The 25,992-nt window shown below is 44.2% G+C and overlaps 1 protein-coding gene across 3 annotated transcripts in view; it reads right to left on the bottom strand.

Moving 5' to 3' along the window:
• The window catches only part of SMC1B (structural maintenance of chromosomes 1B), an 896,774-nt gene that overhangs the window by 487,389 nt on the left and 383,393 nt on the right, over positions 1–25,992 (bottom strand). For all 3 annotated transcript variants that reach the window (XM_033952101.1, XM_033952100.1, XM_033952102.1), the window contains exon 12: positions 4,502–4,648. In XM_033952101.1, the coding sequence (XP_033807992.1) occupies positions 4,502–4,648 (147 nt within the window). The remainder of the gene's footprint in view (positions 1–4,501; positions 4,649–25,992) is intronic.

Raw genomic sequence — 25,992 nt, forward strand, 5'->3', positions numbered from 1 at the left:
GTTGGAGTAAAGGGCCATTACTCAGAATGGCAATGGGTCACGAGCAGAGTTCCACAGGGGTCGGTGCTGGGACCGCTACTTTTCAACATATTCATTAACGACCTGGAGGCAGGAACAAAATGTGAGGTTATTAAATTTGCGGATGACACCAAACTATATCGCAAGGTAAATAACATGGAGGACTGCGAAGATCTCCAAAAAGATCTGACAACACTGGAAGAATGGGCCAAAAAATGGCAAATGAGTTTCAACATAGGGAAGTGCAAAGTCGTACATATAGGGAAAAAGAACCCGATGTTCACTTACAAACTGGGGGGGGATCAGCGCTAGGGGTGAGCGACCTTGAAAGAGACCTGGGAGTGATGGTAGATACAACATTGAAGGCGTCGGCGCAGTGTGCAACAGCCTCAAGGAAAGCAAACAAAATGTTGGGTATCATTAAGAAGGGTATCACGACCAGAAAGAAGGAAGTCATCCTGCCACTGTATCGTGCTATGGTGCGCCCGCACCTGGAGTACTGTGTTCAATTCTGGTCGCCGTACCTCAAGAAGGACATGGAGGTACTTGAGAGAGTTCAAAGAAGAGCAACTAAGCTAATAAAGGGTATGGAGGACCTCTCATATACTGACAGACTGAAAAGGCTAGGGCTTTTCTCCCTGGAAAAGCGGAGACTTAGAGGAGACATGATCGAAACCTTCAAGATCATGAAGGGCATAGAAAAAATAGACAGGGACAGATTTTTCAAATTAAGGGGATCAACAAGTACAAGGGGGCACTCAGAGAAATTGAAAGGGGAGAAGTTTAGAACAAACGCTAGGAAGTTCTTTTTCACACAAAGGGTGGTGGATACATGGAACGCGCTACCGGAGGATGTGATAAACAGGAGCACGCTACAGGGGTTCAAAGAAGCTTTGAATAGGTACTTGGAAGACAAAGGGATTGAGGGGTACAGATAAGAGTAGAGGTAGATTATAGGGATGGGATTAGAGGTAAGTTATAAAATTAATCAGGGATCACTGTTCAGGCACTAGGCCTGATGGGCCGTCGCGGGAGCGGACCGCTGAGCAAGATGGACCTCTGGTCTGACTCAGCGGGGGCAACTTCTTATGTTCTTATGTTCTCAGTTTTTCTCCAGAAATGTCTAACTCTGAGAAACTAATTTACCAGAATGAGATCCAGCCCCCGTCTTAGGCACTATGAAGTAACTTCCTTTAGTTCCAGAAGAACTAAAACTACTGCCCCGAGTACCAGTAACACTTAAAAGGGGTCTCGCACGAACATAACCTTTGGAAGCTCAATACATGGTCACTCCAAGAAAGAATCTGAAATGGGAGGAAGATTCAAAGTTGCAAGCATCCTGAAAAATGCCCAAAGCCCCCTGACCTGACAAGAAAGCATAAAGAGTTACCAGAGGAAGTGAAGACCCCTTCAGAATGAAAAGCAGAGTCGGGGAACGGCTGGACAAGAGCTGTAAATTCTGGAAGAAGAAAGGAACTTTCCTAGAAAAAATCCAGCTTTGCGATGTAAGATGGAGTTTGTTGGAATTCTGAAAACAGTATTAACTCCATGTAATGTTAGCCAAAAACTTACTGCCTTTAAAGTGAAGACGTACTAGACGGAATATAGAAGCTGCATTGACTGCCCCATGGGAACCAATCTGCACCCTAATTGTTATCAGACAAAGCTCACATTCCTAAAGAGAGCTTCAGGGATGATTCCAACAGCCACATAGCATTTGCTACTCTGTGGGTTTGGGAGAATAGATAACTTGTCCCTGGTTAGAAGGAGCCACACAGCTCTTCCTGCCAGTTTGAGGGACTGTCTAGCAGGTGCCGAGAAGATGGTGACCTGAGAAATCTGTGCGAGAAACTTTGAAACTTACAGTCCCTGGCACACTAGAAATAGAAAAGACAGTTCAGGTATCAATTCTATAGTGCTACCAGACAGACACAGCACTGCACAGAGGCACAAAGAATAAGAAAACCTCTAAACCTACATAGACTCAGCCTTCAGGGACACCGAGAGACAAGATACCCATAAGAAACACAGGGTACTGTCATGCTGCTGACATCACTGTGCAGCAATTTGCCTTCTGCCGACCCATAACGGCAAAAAACTGAGATTGGAAAGCTGAGCACAGGGCAGAATCTCTTTCTTAAGCACCATGAGGCATAATAGTACAGTCGCAATTAAAGTAGTTAAGTCTTTTCAAGCAGAGAGAGTGGAGAAACACACACACAAGGTATATCACCGCAACAGTGGCAAAAGCTGTTGAAACACTCCTGACGAGTAAAACCCCGAAAACAGGGAAGCCGCGGGATAGTGACCTAAGTCAGCAGCAAAATAAACTCCATGAACGCTGCGGTGCTCACAGAGACTCTGCTTCCTGTAGAGAGTGTGCGTACGGCTGAGGCACAGGAGGCGGCTCGACCTCGCGGGAGACCTCCGCGTGCCCAGGCTGTATTTGAGAGAGAAGCTTCGGCCCCATTGTGGTAAAGAGCTGAATGAATTGCTTCTCAAGTAAGGTCTGGAACGAAGCCAGCGAGGATGGATCCGCGTCTCCAACGGGACCACCTGCACGGGCTCCGGGCTCCCTCGAGGCAGTGTGAGAGTGCTTGGACTTAGAAGCCTTGGGCACTTTGAGCACTACCGAGGGAATGGTAGTGCTGCACTATCTGACCTGAGGAGACAGAGGAAGGCACCGCAGTCTGCGTCGAAGACGGAGCCGGTACAAACGAAGCAGGTTTGATGAAGCTCGGAGCAGAAGATGTGGAAGCCTGGGGAGCCTCGGGAGAGGCCGAAGGCGAAGCACCCTTCGATGCCGAATGCTCCATCGAAGACTCCATGCTGTATAGCTGGTCCCACAAGATGCAACGACGCTTGAAAGCACGGGCAGTAAGTGTTGAGCAAGGTCGGCACGATTTCAGGAGGTGTTGAGGCTCGAGACACCGAAGACAGCGTCGATGAGAGTCCGTCAGTGAAATCGCACGCTGGCACTTAGAACACATTTTAAAACCGGTAGCAGACCGGGACATAGGCCGGAAAAGCTCCGCCGCAAGATCGAAGCCGCGGGGCTGCAGCCACGTGGCCTGCCCAGCCGAACGGATGGAAGAAATGTTGGTTTTTTTTTTAAACAACAAAACACGACGAAAAGCAGCGATTATGAGAAAATAAACCCAAAACCCAGACTTAGAAGGCACAAGTGAAGAAAACTTCGCGCAGAGGAGTCGAAGACAGACTTCTCGGCTCCACGGAAAAGTAAGAACTGAGGAGACGCGCCCTGCGTTGGGCAGGAAGGCACTCGCGCATGCTCAGTGTGGGCGACTCGAAACTTCGAGTTTTCCTTCAAGCAAGTCTGCTTGTGAGATGTCCGCATTGGGGCTCCGTTAGATCACGTCACCCACTAGTGAGAATACCTGCCTGCTTGTCCTGGGATAAAAGAAGTTTAAATAAAACATATACTCACAACTTTGTTGATAGTGCTGGGAGATGCCGATTGCTCAGCACTATGAGGGCAGAATTGTTTAATGTCACTGTGTCCTCTCTTTTTTTTTTTTTTTTACAGTGAAGGGAAAGAAGAAAAACTGAGACCCAGTCAGACCCTCTATCATTGGAGGGAGGATGAGGAAGGAACCTGGGGGGGCCCAGGTGTAATCCCTAAAGCCGGAACCATCAGCCGGACACCCCTATCTCACTGAAGAGAAACCTCAACAGGAGAAATAAAATTGCCATCTCACTGAAGAGAAACCTCAACAGGAGAAAATAATTTTCCAGTCACAGGTGATGGTCGCATTATCACCTGCTGGGAGATAGAGCATACTGAAGATGCTGGAGGTGTGCCAGCCAACAGGACCATCTGTTAATCAGTTTCTCTATCTCCACCTGCTGGTAGATGTGTGCTATCCCATTGGTCTCTGGATTCATCTGCTGCTGTTGCTAAGGAAGCAGAAATAATATTCAGTCATAAAATGGTACAGTTAAAGTTTAATATTGTTAATGTTTGAAAATACAAACAGGTGGTTTATGCTTGATTTCAGGAATTTTGTGTTTGTGGTATTTTCCTTTAAAATGTTACATATTAATCATAATTAATCGCTACCACAATGCGATTAATTACTACCGCACAACGCAATTAATAACATAACATAAAATCACATTTGTATATTGCAAAACCTTGCAGTTCTACGGGGTTTAACAAACTAAGAAGACGGAACAATCTCAATGATTAATAAGTCAGTTCTTCAGGAATTATGCAAATAAACTTGATTTTAACAATTTTCTAAAAAGCAAATGAGATGAAGAGATAGTCTGTGAAACTCTGTATCCCAACTAGCTGCTTGGAAAGACATTAATCTTTGTAAAAATCTCTTATATGAACAACCATGAGCAGAAGGGAAAACAAACAATAAAGTGGTTTGCAATGAGCGATTGAGATTGATGAATGTAAATTGATCAACTAATCTTCCTGCAGTCCTACTTATTACCCATTTAGTTCACTTACCCTTAGTTCATTCATCAGTTTCTCTTTTTTTCCCTTCAATTCATTGATCTCTTTTTCATCCCAGGCCCTGGCTTTGAAACGTAAGTCACTTGACCCTCCTGAAATTACTCCAGATTTCAAAAACAAAGTTCCATCAAGAGCCACAGTCTGTAAAATAAATATTTTGTACTCGGTGAAAATGGTTGCTTTCCTATTCTATGCTTATGCAAAGAAACTTAAGCAAAATGAATTAAAGTTGCATAAGAACATATAAGCAGAAAACTCGGTTTTCTATGACAATTGCTAAGAGGCAGCTGAGAATCGCACACTAGCGTCCTATACAGAATCTTATCTAACCTAATGGACAGATGCCTAACCCCCCCGATTCTCTAACTGGCGCCCATGACACAGGCGCCAGTTAGAGAATAACATCGCCATCAGCTGATCGCTGCAAGGGAATCTCTCTGCTGCGATCAGCAGCTGCGGCAGGAAATCCCCACCAAGACTGTCCGTGGCAGGAGGGATGCCCAATCCCTCCTACCGCCCCCCCTAAACCCACACCCCTCAAAGTCCTCCTAAATACAAACTCAAGTATTGATTGTGATAATTGTATTATGCAGGAAATAAGGGGGTCCCATAACCCATATGTATTAGTCATCCCTTTCTACTAATAGGTATATATGAAAAGATGAAGCTGAATGATAGAAATGCTTCAGAGAGTTGTGACACAGCACAGTATAGACAACACACATAGTACATATTTTTTTGTTATCACTGAAACAGAGAGAGAAAATATTTTGGTTTAATGTCTGGAGCAAGATGCTGAAGTTATAAAGCACAGTTACTTACCGTAACAGGTGTTATCCAGGGACAGCAGGCAGATATTCTTGACTGATGGGTGACGGCACCGACGGAGCCCCGGTACGGACACTTTTAGAGTGATTGCACTCTAAGAACTTGGAAAGTTCTAGAGGCCGCACCGCGCATGCGCGAGTGCCTTCCCGCCCGACACAGGCGCGCGGTCCCCAGTTATGATAAGCCAGCTAAGAAGCCAACCCGGGGAGGTGGGTGGGACGCAAGAATATCTGCCTGCTGTCCCTGGATAACACCTGTTACGGTAAGTAACTGTGCTTTATCCCAGGACAAGCAGGCAGCATATTCTTGACTGATGGGTGACCTCCAAGCTAACAAAAAGAGGGATGGAGGGAAGGTTGGCAATTAGGAAAACAAATTTTGCAAAACAGATTGACCAAAGTGTCCATCTCGTCTGGAGAATGCATCCAGACAATAATGAGATGTAAAAGTATGAACTGAGGACCAAGTGGCAGCTTTGCAGATTTCCTCAATAGGAGTGGAACGGAGGAAAGCTACAGATGCTGCCATAGCTCGGACCCTATGGGCCGTGACAGAACCTTCCAGTGTCAGTCCGGTCTGAGCATAACAGAATGAAATGCACGCTGCCAGCCAATTAGACAACGTATGTTTAGAAACAGGATGTCCCAATTTATTCGGATCACAGGACAGAAAGAGTTGGGGAGATGATCTGTGGGGCTTAGTACGGTCTAAATAGTAAGCTAAAGCCCGCTTACAGTCCAAAGTATGAAGAGCCTGTTCTCCAGAATGCGAGTGAGGTTTCGGAAAGAAGACAGGCAGAACAATGGATTGGTTGAGATGGAATTCAGAGACAACCTTAGGGAGAAACTTTGGATGTGTATGCAGAACCACCTTGTCATGATGGAAGACTGTAAAAGGTGGATCCGCAACTAGTGCATGTAGCTCACTGACCCTCCTAGCAGAGGTGAGAGCAATAAGGAAAAGTACCTTCCAAGTAAGAAATTTTAAAGAAGCGGTAGCCAAAGGTTCAAATGGAGGCTTCATTAAGGCGGAGAGAACCACATTGAGATCCCAGATAACAGGAGGGGCTTTAAGGGGTGGTTTCACATTAAAAAGACCCCGCATGAACCTGGACACCAAGGGATGAGCTGAGAGGAGTTTTCCATGGACTGGCTCATGAAACGCCGCAATAGCACTTAGGTGGACTCTGACTGAAGAAGACTTGAGACCAGAGTCAGACAAAGAAAGAAGATAATCCAACAAGGTCTCCACTGCAAGGGAAGTGGGATCATGATGATGGAGAAGACACCAGGAAGAAAACCGTGTCCACTTCTGATGGTAACATTGCAGAGTGGCCGGTTTCCTGGAGGCATCTAGAATTAAACGAACAGGCTGAGACAAAAGCGTATCATGAGAAGTCAGCCCGAGAGATACCAAGCTGTCAGGTGCAGAGACTGGAGGTTGGGATGTAGAAGGGTCTCCTGATGCTGTGTAAGCAGAGAAGGAAACAGTGGAAGAAGAAAAGGTTCCCTGGAACTGAGTTGAAGTAGAAGGGAGAACCAATGTTGTCTGGGCCACCTCGGAGCAATCAGAATCATGGTGGCTCGTTCCCTCTTGAGCTTGAACAAGGTTCTCAACATGAGAGGCAGAGGAGGGAAAGCATACAGGAATAGATTGGACCAGTCGAGGAGAAATGCATCCGCTGCCAGACGGTGAGGAGAGTAGAGTCTGGAGCAGAATAGGGGCAGCTGATGATTGTGAGGAGCTGCAAAGAGGTCTATCTGAGGAGTGCCCCACTGAGCGAAGATGGACTGCAAAGTGAAAGGATCGAGTGTCCATTCGTGAGGCTGGAGAACTCTGCTGAGCTTGTCCGCCAAGGAATTTTGTGCTCCCTGAATGTAGATAGCTTTCAGGAATAGATGGTGATCCGTGGCCCACGCCCAAATCTTCTGGGCTTCCTGACATAAGCTGCGAGAGCCCGTCCCTCCCTGCTTGTTGATGTAGTACATCGCAACTTGATTGTCTGTGCATAGCAGTAGGACTTGAGGAAAGAGAAGATGTTGGAAGGCCTTGAGGGCATAAAACATCGCTCTGAGTTCGAGGAAATTGATATGATGTTTCATTTCCTGGGCCGTCCAAAGTCCTTGAGTTTGGAACTCGTTCAAATGAGCTCCCCAGGCATAAGGGGAGGCGTCGGTGGTGATGACAAGTTGATGAGGAGGTAGATGGAACAGAAGACCTCTGGATAGATTTGAGGATGTCAACCACCATTGCAGAGACTGACGAAGAGATGATGTTACAGATATGTGACGTGAGCAAGGATCCATCGCTTGGGACCATTGGGTAGCCAGGGTCCATTGAGGAGTGCGTAGGTGCAGACGGGCAAGTGGTGTGACATGAACTGTGGAGGCCATGTGACCCAAGAGTATCATCATTTGTTTGGCAGAAATGGAACGTTGTGGCAGCACCTGCTGACACAGAGTTTGAAGCGTTTGAAGACGACTGGATGGTAGAAACGCTCTCATGAGGACTGTGTCTAAGACTGCTCCAATGAATTGAAGTCTCTGCGTGGGGATGAGATGAGATTTGGGTAGATAGATCTCGAACCCCAGCAAACGTAGAAATAGGATGGTCTGGTTGGTGGCCTGAAGAACTGTTTGAGATGAATTGGCCTTTATCAACTAATCGTCCAGGTAAGGAAACACCTGAAGGTGGTGAGAACGCAGAAAAGCAGCCACCACAATCAGACATTTGGTGAATACTCTTGGAGAGGAGGCTAGGCCGAAGGGTAGCACCTTGTACTGGTAATGACAATGATTGATCATGAATCGTAGGTACTGTCTGGAGGCCAGATTGATTGGTATGTGAGTGTATGCTTCTTTGAGATCGAGGGAACATAGCCAGTCGTCTTGATTGAGGAGAGGGTAAAGAGTGGCTAAAGAGAGCATCCTGAACTTCTCTTTGACCAAGCATTTGTTGAGATCGCGAAGATCTAGGATAGGTCTGAGATCTCCTGTTTTTTTGGGGACTAGGAAATAACGGGAGTAGAAACCCTGCCCCTTTTGCTCCGGAGGAACTTCCTCTATGGCGTTCAGAAGGAGGAGAGATTGAACTTCCTGAAGGAGGAGGAAAGACTGGGGAGTGTGTAAAGCAGACTCTTTTGGCAGACTTACGCTTGGGAGGGTTTGAAAGTTGAGAGAGTAGCCGTGGTGGATGATGTTGAGGACCCATTGGTCCGAAGTGATAACTTCCTACCGGCTGAGAAAAAGAGATAGACGCCCTCCAATGGGTTGAGGCAGGAGTGGTGAAGGTTGGATGCTGGCTATGCCCTGGAGAATCAAGTCAAAAGGGCTGAGTCGGTTTTTGTTGAGGAGGCTGCTTGACAGGTTGCTGCTGCTGCTGTCTAGGTGTTTGCCTCTGCTGTTGACGTTGTCTCCTAGGTTGTTGAGGGGCAGACTGTAAGGGACGAGCCACATAACGGCGTTGGTAAGTGGATTGCTGTCTAAAAGGACGTGCTGGTGGAGGCTTCTTTTTGGTTTTAAGAAGGGTATCCCAGCGTGTTTCATGAGCGGAGAGCTTTTGGGTAGTTGAGTCCATGGATTCCCCAAACAGCTCATCCCCTAAGCATGGTGCATTTGCTAACCGGTCTTGATGGTTAACATCAAGTTCGGATACCCTCAACCAGGCTAAGCGGCGCATGGCCACAGACATAGCCGTTGCTCTAGAGGTAAGCTCAAAGGTGTCATATATAGATCTTACCATAAATTTTCTGAGCTGAAAAAGAGAAGAAGAGCATTGGCGAAAGGCCGAACGTTTCCTCTCAGGCAGGTACTGCTCAAAGGAAGCCATGGTGGTAAGGAGATGCTTTAAATAAAAAGAAAAATGAAAAGCATAATTGCCAGATCGATTAGCTAACATCGCATTCTGATAGAGACGCTTACCAAATTTGTCCATGACTTTACCTTCTCTACCAGGAGGGACAGAAGCATACACACTAGCTCCTGAGGACTTTTTCAGTGTGGATTCCACCAGGAGAGACTCATGTGGAAGCTGGGGTTTATCGAACCCTGGAATGGGGATAACTTTATACAGGGAATCCAATTTACGGGGAGCTCCCGGGACAGTGAGAGGAGTCTCTAAATTTTTGTAAAAAGTCTCCCTCAAGATGTCATGAAGAGGGAGTTTCAGAAATTCCTTTGGAGGCTGGTCAAAATCAAGAGCATCTAAAAAGGCCTTAGACTTTTTAGACTCAGCCTCCAAAGGAATGGACAGAGATTCACACATGTCTTTTAAAAATGACGAAAAAGACGTGGAATCATGTTTGGAGGAAGGATCATGAATGTCAGGTTCATCCTCCCCTGAAGAACACTCACCTTCTGAAAGAAAAGGCTCTTCGGAATCACCCCACAGATCAGGGTCTCGAATATGGGAACTACGGTCCCGAGACTCAGGGGTGGATGGTTCCAGGTGTCGGGACTTGCGTACCGACTTACCCGACCTCATCGAAACGGTACCGGGAGATGTTACCTGTTGCATCGGAGCCAAGGTCTGTACCGACTGGTGTTGAGTTGTCGGCTCCGGTGCAAGGATTGGCATTGACACCGATGAGGTCGAGTGTAGCGGTACCGAAAGAGAGGAAGTAGATAAAATAGGTCGTTCCACTCTCGGTACCGGCGGCTCAGACGAGACCGGCACCGGAAGGTTCGGTGTCAGGATAGCTGGAAGGAGTTGTTGGAGCTGCTCCTTCAGCTGTACCTGCAAGATGGCCGCAATGCGATCATCAAGGGAGGGCACCGGTACCGCCTTTTTCTTCTGCGGTACCTGTGGTGCCGCTCTACACCCTGGAGATGAGGAGCCCGATGTCGAGGGACTCACCTCGATAGGGGCGGAGCGCTTCCGCTGGCGCCTCACGGTCGGCAGGATTGGGCTCGCTGCACTCGAGACCGGAGGACGCTCTAGCGGGGAAGGCTTCTTAGCCGGCTTACCTGAGTGCTGGGACGCCGGTGCGGTGTTGCGCGGCGTCGAAGAGGAAGGTGCCGACTGAGTAGGTGCCGAAGTCGGTGCCGATGGAACGGGGTCGGACATCTCGGCACCGAACACTAATCGCTGTTGTATTTGGCGATTTTTCAATGTTCTTTTTTTAAGTGTGGCACAGCGGGTGCAGGTGGAAGTTTCAAGTTTCAAGTTTAATATTTATTTGATTAATCGCCTTGTCAATATTCAAGGCGATTTACACATGGATAAAAGTTACAGAATAAAAGAAATTTTAAAACAATTAAAAACTGACTAGACACAGACGATAACTAGACAAACTGGAAACAAAAGGAAGGTAGGGGAAGAAGTTACAATGTAATTGAGCAGAGTAGGAAGCCAAAAATGGAAAACACAAAAGGATGGGATGAAAAATAGTTGAATGTGAGGAAAAAAGACAGTTAGGTCCAAAATTTTGTTGAATATTGATTAAAAGGAACCAATGGTATTAGATTACAAAAGCATCGTTAAATAAGAAAGTTTTCAGTTTATTTTTAAATTTGTCTAAATTGATTTCTTCACGTAAATAGATGGGGAGAGAATTCCAAGTTTGGTCCTTCAGCTGTACCTGCAAGTTTGGTCCTGATGCTCAGGACCCAAACACTGTAGGCACCAGTTGTGTGGGTCCGTGAGAGATATAGGCCGAGCACACCGCTGGCACTTTTTAAACCCTGGCTTAGAGGGCATGAAAGTAAAAACGGCTTCAGCCAAATCGAAGGCCGAGGCCTCGATGGTGGCAGAAGGCCCCGCCGGGGAAAAACGAAAAATGAAGAAAAAAATAAAAGATTTTTTTTTTTTTTTTTTACAAAAATGATTCAAAAGAAAAAGGCAATAGAGCCAAAAAGGTTTACGCGAGCGGGAAGGCAAGTAGAAAAAATTTCAACAGCCGTTGAAAAACGCGTCTTCTTAGCTCCGCGGAAACTAAGAAACTGGGGACTGCGCGCCTGTGTCGGGTGGGAAGGCACTCGCGCATGCGCTGTGTGGCCTCTAGAACTTTCCAAGTTCTTAGAGTGCAATCACTCTAAAAGTGTCCGTACCGGAGCTCCGTCAGTGCCGTCACCCATCAGTCAAGAATATGCTGCCTGCTTGTCCTGGGATAATATAACTTTTATAAATAACCAAAATCATAGGCTGAAGACTGCATTGACTTAAAATATTTTCCACCTAATAAGAACTAATATATTTGTTACTGGTAGAGTTAGGGGAAATCATGCAACTGTAACCATGTGATTGTAGCCTACAGAAGTGTATTGTCTAGCAAATGTTAAAAGTTTTTATAAAATAGATGTTTGCAATAGAATAGAGCATGTCAACAAGGTCAGCATGACCTCGGTGAGCATGTTGTTCACTTCCTTCTATTGCTGATAGGGGTGAAACCAATAGTATGTGATGAGTTGAGCCATTACTTGTTGCTAAGGAAAAGTACTAATGAAGTATGATTAACCAGAAACCAGGTGACTTGAATAGAACCAATAGAATATTGCTAATGTATGTAATTTGTAAATGAATTTTAATTGGAAGATGTACCAACTATGTATGTTTACTAATGAATTAATTGACTATATCATTATCCCAATAAAATGGCCAGTCACTTGTAATTCAGGGAGTCTTTTGGTTGTCATCTTACCAATTTAGTAAGGGACCAAAACGCCACCAAGGCTTTGAATATTTAACTACACTTTTGTGTTAGATTTCTTTCCCTTGATCTCCTCTGAGATAGAATTAAGAGCTGAGGTATGCAGCCTGTCCACATAGTTTTTAGACCAACCAGTATCACCATCACACAGTCAAAAACACAGTTACTTACCGTAACAGGTGTTATCCAGGGACAGCAGGCAGATATTTTCACATGTGGATGACATCATCCAATGAGCCCGGTACAGACAGTGGTAAAAGTGCATTGCCACTTAAGATTTTAGAAAGTTCATGACTGCCCACAACACTCATGCATGAGTGCCTTCCTGCCCGATGCTGGCTCGTGAGGCCGTCAGTTCTATGCCCAAATGAAGAAGCGAACTAAGGGAGGTGGGTGGATTGTGAGCATATCTGCCTGCTGTCCCTGGATAACACCTGTTACAGTAAGTATCTGTGCTTTATCTTTAGACAAGCTGGCAGCATATTCTCACATGTGGAACCCCCTAGCTTTAATAAAGGGATGGAGGAAAAGTTGGTCTCTAAGGAAATAAATGCTTGTTGCCTCGCAAGAAAAACAGGTATACTGTCCGATACAAGTAGGTGGAGGCAAAGGAATGAATATAGACTAAGCAGAAGAACCCTATCCTTAAGAAGAGAATAAAGGGAAGAACCTAGGGAACAGTATAGTAATGGAGGTTGTAAATAATAGATGACCTCATAGTGGAAGGGGAATGCAAGCATAGGCGATACTGGCAAATGTACATATATGGACGACCAGACCAAAAAGAGCAGGTAAGCCTAGTTGTAGCTCAGGAAGACACAGAAGGGAATGAAAAGGAATTTTGTCAAGCAAAATGAAAGCATGGTTTCCATTAGTTAGAAGTGTTTCAAGGAAACTAGGAAAAAAAACAGTAGTAAGGAAATAAAAACCTTACTATTAATCATAGAAAGAAATAGAGGAAGTCTGGGATCAACGCCACCTGTCAAAAATGCTCCCAGTGAGGGCTGTGGGAGAACTCTGGTATGTCTTGAAAATGATCAGAGCCAGTGCAAAGATGGCAAGAAGCAGCACTTCCTAAGAAACATGCTGGAAAAAAGGGAAACCAGCAAAGTATAGTAAAGCCATGATGAATGGGGAATGCAGATGTGGGAAATCCCCGTATGGAAGGAAAACAAAGAAATGGAAATGCAAAATTATTGCAGAAACCTGTCTCATCTTCTTTTTTTTTTTAATAATTCTTTATTCGTTTTCAAATTAAACAACAAGTGCACAAAATAATATATTACTACAAATTATTCCACAATAGCACTTTGATATCTACCATATAAAAATCTAGTAAATCAATAATCCCCCCTACCACCCACCCTTCATCATATTTTCAATTAAAATATACACATATTATATATCATAGTATAACATATTATGTAAAATTATTTCCAACTCCCTCCCCCCTTTAGTGTGCTAAAAAAGAAAAGGAGAAGAGAAGAAGTGATGACTATTCACTACAATATTTTGCAATGGGCCCCATATTTTTATAAACTGGGTCTGGGTCAGAAACTGGCTGTCGGACAGACGCCAGAGGGTGGTGGTTAATGGAAGTCGCTCGAAGGAAGGAAAGGTGACTAGTGGAGTACCTCAGGGTTCGGTGCTGGGGCCAATCCTGTTCAATATGTATGTAAGTGACATTGCTGAAGGGTTAGAAGGATAAGTGTTCCTTTTTGCAGATGATACCAAGATTTGTAACAGAGTAGACACCGAAGAGGGAGTGGAAAATATGAAAAAGGATCTGCAAAAGTTAGAGGAATGGTCTAATGCCTGGCAACTAAAATTCAATGCAAAGAAATGCAGCGTAATGCATTTGGGGATTAATAATAGGAAGGAACCGTATATGCTGGGAGGAGAGAAGCTGATATGCACGGACGGGGAGAGGGACCTTGGGGTGATAGTGTCCGAAGATCTAAAGGCGAAAAAACAGTGTGACAAGGCAGTGGCTGCTGCCAGAAGGATTCTGGGCTGTATAAAGAGAGGCGTAGTCAGTAGAAGGAAGAAGGTGTTGATGCCCCTGTACAGGTCATTGGTGAGGCCCCACTTGGAGTATTGTGTTCAGTTTTGGAGACCGTATCTGGCGAAAGACGTAAGAAGACTTGAGGCGGTCCAGAGGAGGGTGACGAAAATGATAGGAGGCTTGTGCCAGAAGACGTATGAGGAGAGACTGGAAGCCCTGAATATGTATACCCTAGAGGAAAGGAGAGACAGGGGAGATATGATTCAGACGTTCAAATACTTAAAGGGTATTAACGTAGAACAAAATCTTTTCCAGAGAAAGGAAAATGGTAAAACCAGAGGAAATAATTTGAGGTTGAGGGGTGGTTGATTCAGGGGCAATGTTAGGAAATTCTACTTTACGGAGAGGGTGGTGGATGCCTGGACTGCGCTCCCGAGAGAGGTGTCTCTCAGACCATTCTTTGGTTTTTTATTCAAGAATTCAGATAATAATTTATACCACAGTGCGGTTTGATGTCCTAGGAAGTCTGCTTGGAAGCATAGGAACTCCAGACTATACTGATTGTTCAAAGTCTTCCATTCAGGGAACCCTACCTGAATGGCCTGCTTCAACTGCACCCATTTAAAACTTTGTTTTTTACTAAGACCAAATCTATGTTGCAGTTGTAAAAATTCAAGCAGTTTACCATCTGAAATAACATCCTTTAGAGTTCGAATGCCTGCAATAATCCAGTTCTTCCAAAGGACTTGGGCTCCGCTTATTTTAATCTTGGAGTTTATCCATAAAGATTGATTAGTTGATTTATTAATTGGGATAGGTGTTAATTTGCTGATATATCTCAACATTTTCCAAGTATCCATTAACATTTTATTTTCCCTATATCTCCTAGGCATGTTAATGCTTGGAACATGAACTAAATTCAAAGGAAACAAAAGGCGCCATTCCAAGTATAACCAATCTGGTGCATTATCTATGAGTTCTGGGAGGATCCAATACATACCCTGACGTAAAATATAGGCTTGATGGTACCTATAAAAATTTGGAAAATTTACCCCTCCCTCCTCAATTGATTTTTGCAAGGATACTAAAGCAATTCTAGGCATTTTACCAAGCCAAAGAAATTTCATTAGAATACCATTAAGCTTTTTATAAAAGGACCCCTGAAAATAAATTGGTATCATACTCATTTGGTAACAAACCACAGGCAAAATCATCATTTTAATAGTTTGAACTCTCCCCCACCAAGAAAGATGTAAAGGGTTCCATTGCTCACATAACTCCGTAACTCTTTTTAAAACAAATTTTTCATTTTCCTTTACTGTCTCATCTTCTATTGAATGAAGAGGAGAATAGTGAGCTCAGAAAGTTGAGAATCAAGTAAGAGAATATATGGGAGTAGAGAAACTTTGCTTCAACTTTGGACTCAAGTCTCTATTCTGCAATACATCTCAGCAAGACGACTGATGCGACTCATTGGTCACATGGTCTCCACAGCTCATGCTACCCCTTTCGCAAGACTTCATGTCAGAACCACTCAGTGGACAGTAGCATCTCAATGGTCTCAAGTTCTGGATCCTTTATGAAGGGAAGGAAAGGGGAACAAAGAACTACCATAATCTGGTTGCAAATAGTGGAGAAATACAACAAGAAAACATATGTATTAATGGGAGGAAACAGTAGACTACAAACAGTTTAGTCTGTTCTCAATTTTTTTTTTATAAGAATAGAAAAAGAAAACAAACTAGACAAAAACAGTCAAGCCAAGTTACCAAACTATTAGTTTATCCCTGAACTAAGAGATATCAACTGAAGGTAAAGGAACACCGTAGAGTTGAAGGTGACCCAATAAAATGGACAGAGACAATATACCAGTGAGTTAGAGATACTTCATTAAGTTTTTATTTTTATTTTTATTTTTTTTTTTTTTTTTAATTTTATTTATTGAATTTTTCAATTTTTACAATAGTTGAAATTCAAGTGATATAATTAATTACTATATATCATTGTATCTATCATTAATACAACTTAATTTATAAACAGTATATATTATATATAATCAAAAGTTATACATCCCTCCCCTTTTTCCAATTAATGATTTTAAAAATTATACATATCCCACCCCTTTTCTATATAAGTATTATAATTGTGCTAAGAAATCTAATCATTAGAATAATTAGTCAATGGTTGCCAAATTTTATTGAAATTATGAATGTTCCCGTGTTGTAATGCTATTACTTTTTCCATTTTGTATATATGACAGACAGAGTTCCACCAGAACGTATAATTTAATTTGGTATAGTCTTTCCAATTCTGAGTTATTTGTTGCATGGCGACTCCTGTCAATATTAATAGTAGTTTATTATTGTTTACTGAGATCGGACTCTGAGTTCTCATTGCAGTTCCAAATAATACAGTGTCATATGAGAGTCCTACATGATTTTCTAGTAATTTGTTAATTTGGGGCCAAATCATATTCCAAAAGGCATTTACACAGGGACAAAAAAAAATTAGATGATCTAACGTCCCTATTTCTATTTTACAATGCCAGCATCTATTGGATCTAGTATTATCTATCTTTTGCAAGCGCGTAGGGGTCCATAACACTCTATGTAATAAAAACATCCATGTTTGACTCATAGATGCTGACTTTGTAGATCTTAATCTCCAGGACCAAAATCGTGGCCATTGAGACGCAGAAATTGTCTGTCCAATCTCAATACTCCAAATATCCCTAAGACCAGTTTTCTTTTTTTTATTTAAAAATCCATATATCAATTTGTACCATTTTGCGGCTTGGTGACCCAAGAAATCCGCCTGGAAACATAAAACCTGCAGACTATATTGTGTATTAAGATTTTTCCATTCAGGGAACCCTACCTGAATGGCCTGCTTCAATTGCATCCATTTAAAATATTGTGATTTATTTAAGCCAAATTTATTTTGCAATTGTGAAAAACTAAGCAGTGAACCTTCTGAAATGACATCATTTAATGTTCGTATACCTGCACTTATCCATTGTTTCCAGACAATCTTAAATCCGCCAATTTTGATCCTAGAGTTTACCCAAATAGATTGATTTAGTGATTTACAAATTGGATCTGGTGATAGGTTATTTATATATCTTAATGTTTTCCAAGTGTCTAATAATATTCTATTTTCTTTGTATCTTCTAGGCATTGTTATACTAATTAAATGATCTAAATGTAATGGGAACAGGAGCCGCCATTCTAAATATAGCCAATCTGGTACATTCTCCATGAGATCTTTACTGTCTCATCTTCTATTGAATGAAGAGGAGAATAGTGAGCTCAGAAAGTTGAGAATCAAGTAAGAGAATATATGGGAGTAGAGAAACTTTGCTTCAACTTTGGACTCAAGTCTCTATTCTGCAATACATCTCAGCAAGACGACTGATGCGACTCATTGGTCACATGGTCTCCACAGCTCATGCTACCCCTTTCGCAAGACTTCATGTCAGAACCACTCAGTGGACTGTAGCATCTCAATGGTCTCAAGTTCTGGATCCTTTATGAAGGGAAGGAAAGGGGAACAAAGAACTACCATAATCTGGTTGCAAATAGTGGAGAAATACAACAAGAAAACATATGTATTAATGGGAGGAAACAGTAGACTACAAACAGTTTAGTCTGTTCTCAATTTTTTTTTTATAAGAATAGAAAAAGAAAACAAACTAGACAAAAACAGTCAAGCCAAGTTACCAAACTATTAGTTTATCCCTGAACTAAGAGATATCAACTGAAGGTAAAGGAACACCGTAGAGTTGAAGGTGACCCAATAAAATGGACAGAGACAATATACCAGTGAGTTAGAGATACTTCATTAAGTTTTTATTAAGAAGCAAGAGAGGCAGGCAGAGCTACATAAAGAAGGTAGCCACAAAGCAATAGAGAGAAAAGAGTAACCGTTCAACCAGAAGGAAAGTATTTATTGCACAGATAATGACAGTAAGAGAAATTCTGCAAGAAAGGATACAAAGGCTGGCGATAGAACAGAAAGTTAAGTAACCCAGTAGAAAAGAATCGTAGACTCAGCACAAGGCATTAAAAATGTGACAGATACTAAGAGTGGAAGAAACCAGATATATTGACGTGGGGGAATGAAAAATAAGAGTACCACACAAGAAATGCACAGAATCAACTTTGGAACCCTGAAGAGGGAGTGTATAGTAGCTACTGCAAAGAGCAAGGAGTTTCCAAGTAAAAGAAATAAGTAAAATATAACTTAGAGTGGTTGCAGTGAGCTATAAAACCAATATCATAGGATGTGAACGGTAGCATTGTCAGCAGTGCTCCCTCTAAGCGGGCGGGTGTTGTGAGCAAACTTTTTTCGCTGTGAGCTAAAAATATCGGGCGCCAGCAAGTTATGAGCTAACTCGCCCGATTCTCCTCTCGCCGCCCTGCCATCTGCCGTACGCCGTGCGCTGTGACGAGAAACTTGTGCGCTGCGATGTAATATTTTGTGCGCCAGCGCACGCCAGCGCAGCTTAGCGGGAACACTGAAAGATAACAGACAGATTTTGATTGGAAATCTTTTGAAGTTCAGCATACCGTATTTATTTATTTATTTGGATTTTTATCCCGTCCTCCCAGTAGCTCAGAACGGTTTACAAATGAACATACACAGTGGAGAGTAACTAGACATATAAGTAATACAACAGGTTTAGTGATTGGATTTATAGATTTTGGAGAGAATTAAATACAGGGAGAGTATAGCAGAAAGAGAGAAGGGGGAAATACAGTAGTTTAGTTTAAGGAAAGTTATATGCGTTTAGGTACAATTTGTTAGTGGAGAGGGTAAGAGAGGGTTATATTGGAGTTTGGGGAGGTGATGGAGAGTGGAGGGGTGGGGCGTAAGGGGGGGAGAAGACAGAGGAGATCTTTAGTTGAAGAGGAGGGTCTTTACCGATTTACGGAATGTTAATAATGAGTTCTGTTGTCTAAGTTGGGGGGGGGAGTTGGTTCCAAAGGTGTGGAATGAAGTGGCTGTAGGATCGTTTGTGGGCAGTTTCTGTGAGCAGGGATCTTCCGGGGGGGGGGGGGGGGGGGTGCATAGGCGTATCTCTGACTTTGAGCGGAGGGTGCGAGTGGGGTTGTAGATGGGAAGCTTGGATTTTATGTAGGAGGGGGTGGTGGAATAGATTCTCTTGTGGGCAATTGCCAGGGCTTTGAAAGTACAGCGTTGGCTAATTGGGAGCCAGTGTTCAGCATGGAGTGCCGGGGAGATGGAATCGTGGTAGTTGAGGTTGTGTAGGAGGCGGATGGCTGCATTTTGGACCCGTTGGAGGCGTTTGATATTATTTTTGGTTAGTCCATTAAATAGGGAGTTACAATAATCCATTCTGGAGAGGACATATGCGTATAGGAGTTGGGCGAGGTCTGGTGTGGAGATGTAGGGTTTGATCCTTTTCAGTTGGCGAAGGTAGTAGAAGGAGGTGGAGACTACTTGGGATATGTGGGCAGATAGGGATAGGTGTCCGTCTAGGGTTACTCCCAGGCTGTGAACTTGATCTGCTGCCGTTAGTAGAGTGGAATCCCATGTTAGTGTAGGTCGTAGGTATTTGGTGTTTTTGTTTCTGATCCATAGGAGTTCGGTTTTGGAGGCGTTAAGTTGAAGCTTGTTGTTTGACATCCAAGTTTTCATGTCAGAGAGGTAGAGTTCGAGGTTAGCAATTTGGGATGGCCGGTTTTCACCTAAGGGGAGGAGCAGTTGGATGTCATCTGCATAAGAGTGGATTTTGATTTTATATTTTTGCGCTATATCAATGACGGGTTTGATGTAGAGGTTGAATAGGAGGGGGGATAGAAGGGCGCCTTGAGGAACACCATATTTGATAGGCTTAGGGTTAGATTTATGTATCCCTAGTAGGACAGTTTGGGTCCTTTGGTGAAGGAAGGAGGTGATCCATTGGAGGGCTGTGTCTTTGATTCCGAGGTCGTTGAGTCTAGATGTGAGTAGGTGGTGGTCAACTGTGTCGAAGGCAGCGCTAAGGTCAAGTAGGACTAGTAGGGCGTCATTGCCTTTGTCGAGTATTGACCAGCTGTCGTCGATGATATCAAGGAGTACTGATTCTGTGCTGTGGCCTTTACGGAAGCCGGATTGGGCTGGGGATAGGGCAGCTTGTTCTTCAATGAAAGGGTGTAGGCGGTGGAGCACAATTCGTTCAAGGAGTTTGGAGACAATTGGGAGGTTGGAGACTGGGCGATAGTTGCCAGGTTCATTAGGATCAAGGGAGGGTTTTTTGAGAGTGGGCTTGATAATAGCTGATTTCCAGCTGAGGGGGACAGTTCCAGTAGTTAGAGAGGTGTTAATGATGGGGAGGATGGATTCTGCCATGGCTTCTCCGGCAGATAGCAGGAGGCTGGACGGGCAGGGGTCGAGGATGGTGTTGGAGGGTTTGAGTTCTCTCAGGGTTTCGAGGACCTCCGCATGTGTAGTTGGATGAAATTGGGAGAGAGTGGCGGAAGGGGGGGTATATAGAATTGGCTGGGGCTGAGTAGGAGTGGGTATGGTGTTGACGTCGAGGTTAGCTCGGATTTTTTGTACTTTGGACTGGAAGAAGTCCGAGAGAGTTTCGCTATCGAGTTCTGTTTGGTTGGTTTGATTATTCCTTTGGGCGTTGGTGAAGAGATGGTTGGTGAGGGTGAAAAGTTGTTTAGATCTAGAAGGGGCTTGTTGTAGGAGACGAGAGTAGTAGGTCTTTTTTGCTTCTAGAATGGCAGCTTTGTATGTGGTGGATATGCTTTTCCAGTGGGTTTTGGTTTCATTGTCCGGGTGTTTGGCCCAGATCCTTTCTGCTTTTCTCAGGGATCGTTTTATGGATCGGAGGTCATTAGTGTACCAGGGAGCAGGTGCTTTGTTGGTGATTATTTGGGTTGTTTTTGTCTGGACCAGGTTATTATAGAGGGATTGGATGTTAGAGTGCCATGTGGCGGCTGCCAGGTCAATTGATAGGGGATGTTGGGTACAAGATTCATTTAGGGTGCGAATACCTGCGGCCATATCTTGAGGGTTGACTGAATTAGGGAGTTGACGTTGGGTGGGGGGGGGGGGATCTTTACGTGGGGTTAGGGCAGTATCGAGTGGGAGTTCGAATTCAATGAGGTGGTGGTCTGACCATGGAAGCATCAAAAACTAAGCCTCAATCAGAGTTAGTATATTCGTTTATGACCTCAGCAGTACAAACTGTGAGAAAGGTTTCATTCACAGTATAACTTGCACTAAAGTCTTCATCGGTCAGATTTTTTTATCAAATCTTATTAATTTATTTATTTTTATTTAATTTTCAAAATAAATTAAGAGACAATACTCATCTCATTATCAGAGCATCCAAAATAAACACCGGTAGTCTTGAAGCACCCCTTGTACAACATTGGCTAACTCAGAAGCACAAAATTACAGATCTAAAATGGAGAATTATTGACCATATCAATATGGGATGGGAGGGAGGAAATTATATTGAACGTTTGAATTTTAAGGAACAAAGAATTATTTACACACTAAATACTGTTAAACCCAATGGTCTAAACGCAGAAGTAGAATGGATGACATTAGTCTAAATAACCCCAGGGCCTATTCTGGATGCTGATAGGGTGCGTAGCTATGAGATCATGACGCTTCTATTTTGTATAAAAAACGCCGCGGCCATGTTGTTCTGCCTGAACCAAACTATAACGATGGCAGTGCATGTGGAATCGGCATAAGAAAGGTATTTAATAAGCTATTGCTGTAAGATATAACCTAGTTTTTTATCTTCCTCTACTTTATATGGGCTAGAAACGTTACCCTATGAGGTGTTGGTAAAAATGTGTAACATATATACTAATTACGATATATTTCTCTTCTCTATCAGGGGATTACCTTGATAAAGCCTTATATGGCGAAACATAGCCTATGTCGGTGAAGAACCCCTGCTATGCTCTGATAATGAGATGAGTATTGTCTCTTAATTTATTTTGAAAATTAAATAAAAATAAATTAATTAATAAGATTTGATAAAAAAATCTGACCGATGAAGACTTTAGTGCAAATTATACTGTGAATGAAACCTTTCTCACAGTTTGTACTGCTGAGGTCATAAACGAATATACTAACTCTGATTGAGGCTTAGTTTTTGATGCTTCTTAGATTTTTTGGCCTTATAAAGATATATACTACTGCCTAATATATTTGTGGTCTGACCATGGGACAGGTGTGGAGGTGTAAGTTTGCTGGGGCTCTGCCGTTGGGTCTCTGAGGGTGAAGAGCAAGTCTAAGATGTTGCCTGCTGAGTGCGTGGGGGTGGTTATAGCTTGGTGGAATCCTAGGTCGGAGAGGGAGGAGAGGAAGTTGTCAATTTGTCCTGAGGTGTTGGGGTAGTCTGGGAAATTGAAATCTCCTAGGATTATCATGTGTTTGTGTGAGATGGTTAGTTCAGTGATGAATTCGAGGAGGGTTTCTAGGGTATCTGCTGGGGAGTTGGGGGTTCTGTAGAGGAGTATGAGGGCGGTTTTTTGTTTGTGGCCTAAGGTGAACGCAATAGCTTCTAGGGAGGGAATATTGATGGAGTTTATTAGTTTTGGTGTGGCGGAGGTTTTGATAATGGAAGTCACTCCACCTCCTTTTCCAGAGGTACGCGAGCAGGTTAGAGCTTGGTAGCCTGGAGGACATAGTTCGCCTAGCGTTATCCCCTCGTTGTCTTGGAGCCAGGTTTCGGTGATCATGAGGGCGTCCCAAGTCTTGTCGCAGATGAGGTCATGTAGGAGGAAGGATTTATTGTTGACTGACCTTGCATTGATGAGTGCCAATTTGAGTGTGTTGTGAGAGGGGGTTTGTGGAGAGGGAAGAATGGGGATGAGGTTGGCAGGGTTTCTGGAACGGCTTTTTTTAGGTTGGGGGGAGATATCACCGTATCTGCCTTGGTCTGTAATAATGGGGATGGTGAAGTATAGTGTTGTAAGGAGTGTAGTGGGAATGGTGGGAGTGGGAATGGGCGGGTGGGTGGTTTGTAAAGTGGTGGGAGGAGGGGCGGGGAGGGTGGTGGCCTGGATAGTTGGAGGCATGGCAGGAAGGGGGATTGGGGCGTTAGGTCAGAGGGATTCAGGGGAAACTCACTATCAAGTCTCGGTTTGGTCCTATTGTTGAGTTAAAGTTTGGTGGGTCAATTTTGATAAAATTAGATCAGGAGCTTGGAGCTGAAGTGTTATTATTGGGGCAGTTGGGGAGCAAGTAGAGAAAGAGAAAGCTAGGAGACAGAAAAGGACAGAAAAGGAAGAAGCCAGAGAGCAACCAGTTAAGTTAAAGAGGATTGAGTAAATTACTGTTGCTAGTTATAGTAAGTTGTGTGAGGGATAACAAGTGGTCTTTAAACAAACAATAAATGTCGGCTTTCCTGTGTCGGGAGGGGGCGGAGCAGGGCTCCCACGCTCCTCTCTCGATGCAGGGGGCTGAAGAAGAGGACAGGCACCTCCGATGAAGTTTTCTTTTCAAAAGGTCTGCTTTCCTGTGTCGGGAGGGGGGCGGAGCAGGGCTCCCACGCTCCTCTCTCGATGCAGGGGGCTGAAAAAGAGGACAGGCACCTCCGTTGAGTTTTGCTTCAAAAAGGTCTGCTTTCCTGTGTCGGGAGGGGGGCGGAGCAGGGCTCCCACGCTCCTCTCTCGATGCAGGGGGCTGAAGAAGAGGACAGGCACCTCCGATGAAGTTTTCTTTTCAAAAGGTCTGCTTTCCTGTGTCGGGAGGGGGGCGGAGCAGGGCTCCCATGCTCCTCTCTCGATGCAGGGGGCTGAAAGATTTTGATTTGTACAGCTGGTGGAGAAAGAGTTTACATGCTCTCGGCCTTAACCAGGAAGTGAGCCCTGTTGATTCTTGTGAGACAGAGAAAAATGGAAAGTCAGGGAAGAAGGTGATTTTAACAGAGAAATATAACATAGCAGCAGGGTAGGGACTTGAAATTGATTAATAGAGCTGAAATTGAATTTGGATCAGGGTCTGTTTACAGAGCCCTGCCCGTGACCACTGTGCAATGGTGTAGTCGTGCACTCTTGTCTCTTGTGTCTGTCTTAGAAAGACTCCATAGCAGTAGACAGATAGAAAACAATAATGCTCCAAAGGGGAGCGATATATAATTTGGAATCGAAGAAAATTTTTAACAAAGGTACTGAACGGATATTGAAGATATGAATGTGAACCTGTTCATAGTCTAGTTAGCTGATAGTGAATGTCCCACATGTGCGTCCACATCTGGAATACTGCGTTCAGTATTGGTCGCCACACCTCAAGAAGGACATGGCGGTACTTGAGAGAGTCCAAAGGAGAGCAACGAAACTGGTAAAACGGCTGGAACACTGCCCATACGCCGAGAGGTTGGATAGGCTGGGGCTCTTCTCTCTGGAAAAAAGGAGGCTTAGGGGAGATATGATAGAGACCTTCAAGATCATGAGGGGCATAGAGAGGGTGGATAGGGACAGATTCTTCAGACTGAAGGGGACAACAAGTACGAGGGGGCATTCGGAGAAACTGAAGGGAGATAGGTTCAAAACAAATGCAAGGAAGTTTTTTTTCACCCAAAGGGTCGTGGACACTTGGAATGCGCTACCGGAGGAAGTGATCAGGCAGAGTACGGTACAGGGATTCAAACAGGGATTGGATGGATTCCTGAGGGATAAAGGGATCGTGGGATACTGAGGGAGGAGCTGGGATGTAACACAAGTATAGAAAGCTAACCAGGTAATAAGTATAGAAACCCAACAGGTCGTGCATGTGCAAGACCGGAGGGTTAGGACTACGATGGGAAGATAGGACTTCAATGAGAAACCAAGGTGACAAGGGAGCCCCTTCTGGTGATTCAGACAGGTCGTGACCTGTTTGGGCCGCTGCGGGAGCGGACTGCCAGGCAGGATGGACCTATGGTCTGACCCGGAGGCACTGCTTATGTTCTTATGTTCCCAAAATGGACGATGAAAAGTTTAAGAACAGGTCTAGGCTTATAAAAAGGTTAACAAAAAAAAAACCCACCATCCTAATTAAGTTGTATACTGGCCTTCTCCTCCCCTACAGCCAGTCCCAAGACTCCAAGGTCTTCAGAATACAGGAGATGATGGTTAATCTGGACATTGTCTGTTTGACATTAGGAAAAGGATAGTAGGGTAAAATATTCATCTTGAAGAACTTCTTCAGTTCACCTGGAAAGAGTGCACTGGTATCGATGATGCTGTCAAGGCTAACTCCATGCAGCTCCTTCAACATTGAAGAAAAAATGAATAGATGCACCGTATGTCTCAATGTATGAAAAGGAGACACAAATACCATATGCTGTTAGCTTGTACAGAAGGTGCAACAGGTGTCAAAGTGTGGTTGTCTTAATAGGCGATGCGCTTCAGAAATGGCAGCCTGCATCGAAGAATGGTGAACTGTGTGAACTTAGCTAAGCAATCTTAAATAATAAAATGCTAGCCACGCATGCGCACTTGCCTCGCGTGTTCCCTGATCCCTTTTCTGTCGGGATGTGGCAAGACAAGTGCGCATGCGCGCTTATTACGTCACTGACGGAGAGCAGCGAATGCAGGAAACGGAGTGGCCAGGTAAACAAAAAAAACAACCGAGCGAGCCGGGCCGCTGAGAAAGCGCGGGAGACCTGGCCCGGGCTGCAGACGGGTAAGGAGCTGGTGCAATGAGCCTTCCCTGCGGCTGAAATGGAGCCTGGCCACCCTCCGCGACAGACCACAGGAGTCCGAGTCCTTTCCCGCTCACCCCCCTTCCCGCAGACCCAACTACCTTGGCGATTCAAGCAGTGTGTGCACCAGTCTTCACACGCTGCTTCGGGCCCTTCTACTTCCCTGATTTGCTCTGCCGTGTCTCTGATGATGTCATCAGGGACATGCCAGAGTAAATCAGGGCAGTAGAAGGACCCGAAGCAGCGTGTGAAGACTGCTGCACACGCTGCTTGAATCGCCGGGTAGGTAGTCAGGTCCGTGGGAAGGGAAGCGGGGGGGGGGGGGGGGCGCAAGGACT

The sequence above is a fragment of the Geotrypetes seraphini genome, chromosome 7 (assembly GCF_902459505.1).
Source record: "Geotrypetes seraphini chromosome 7, aGeoSer1.1, whole genome shotgun sequence".
In the NCBI taxonomy this organism is placed as follows: domain Eukaryota; kingdom Metazoa; phylum Chordata; class Amphibia; order Gymnophiona; family Dermophiidae; genus Geotrypetes; species Geotrypetes seraphini.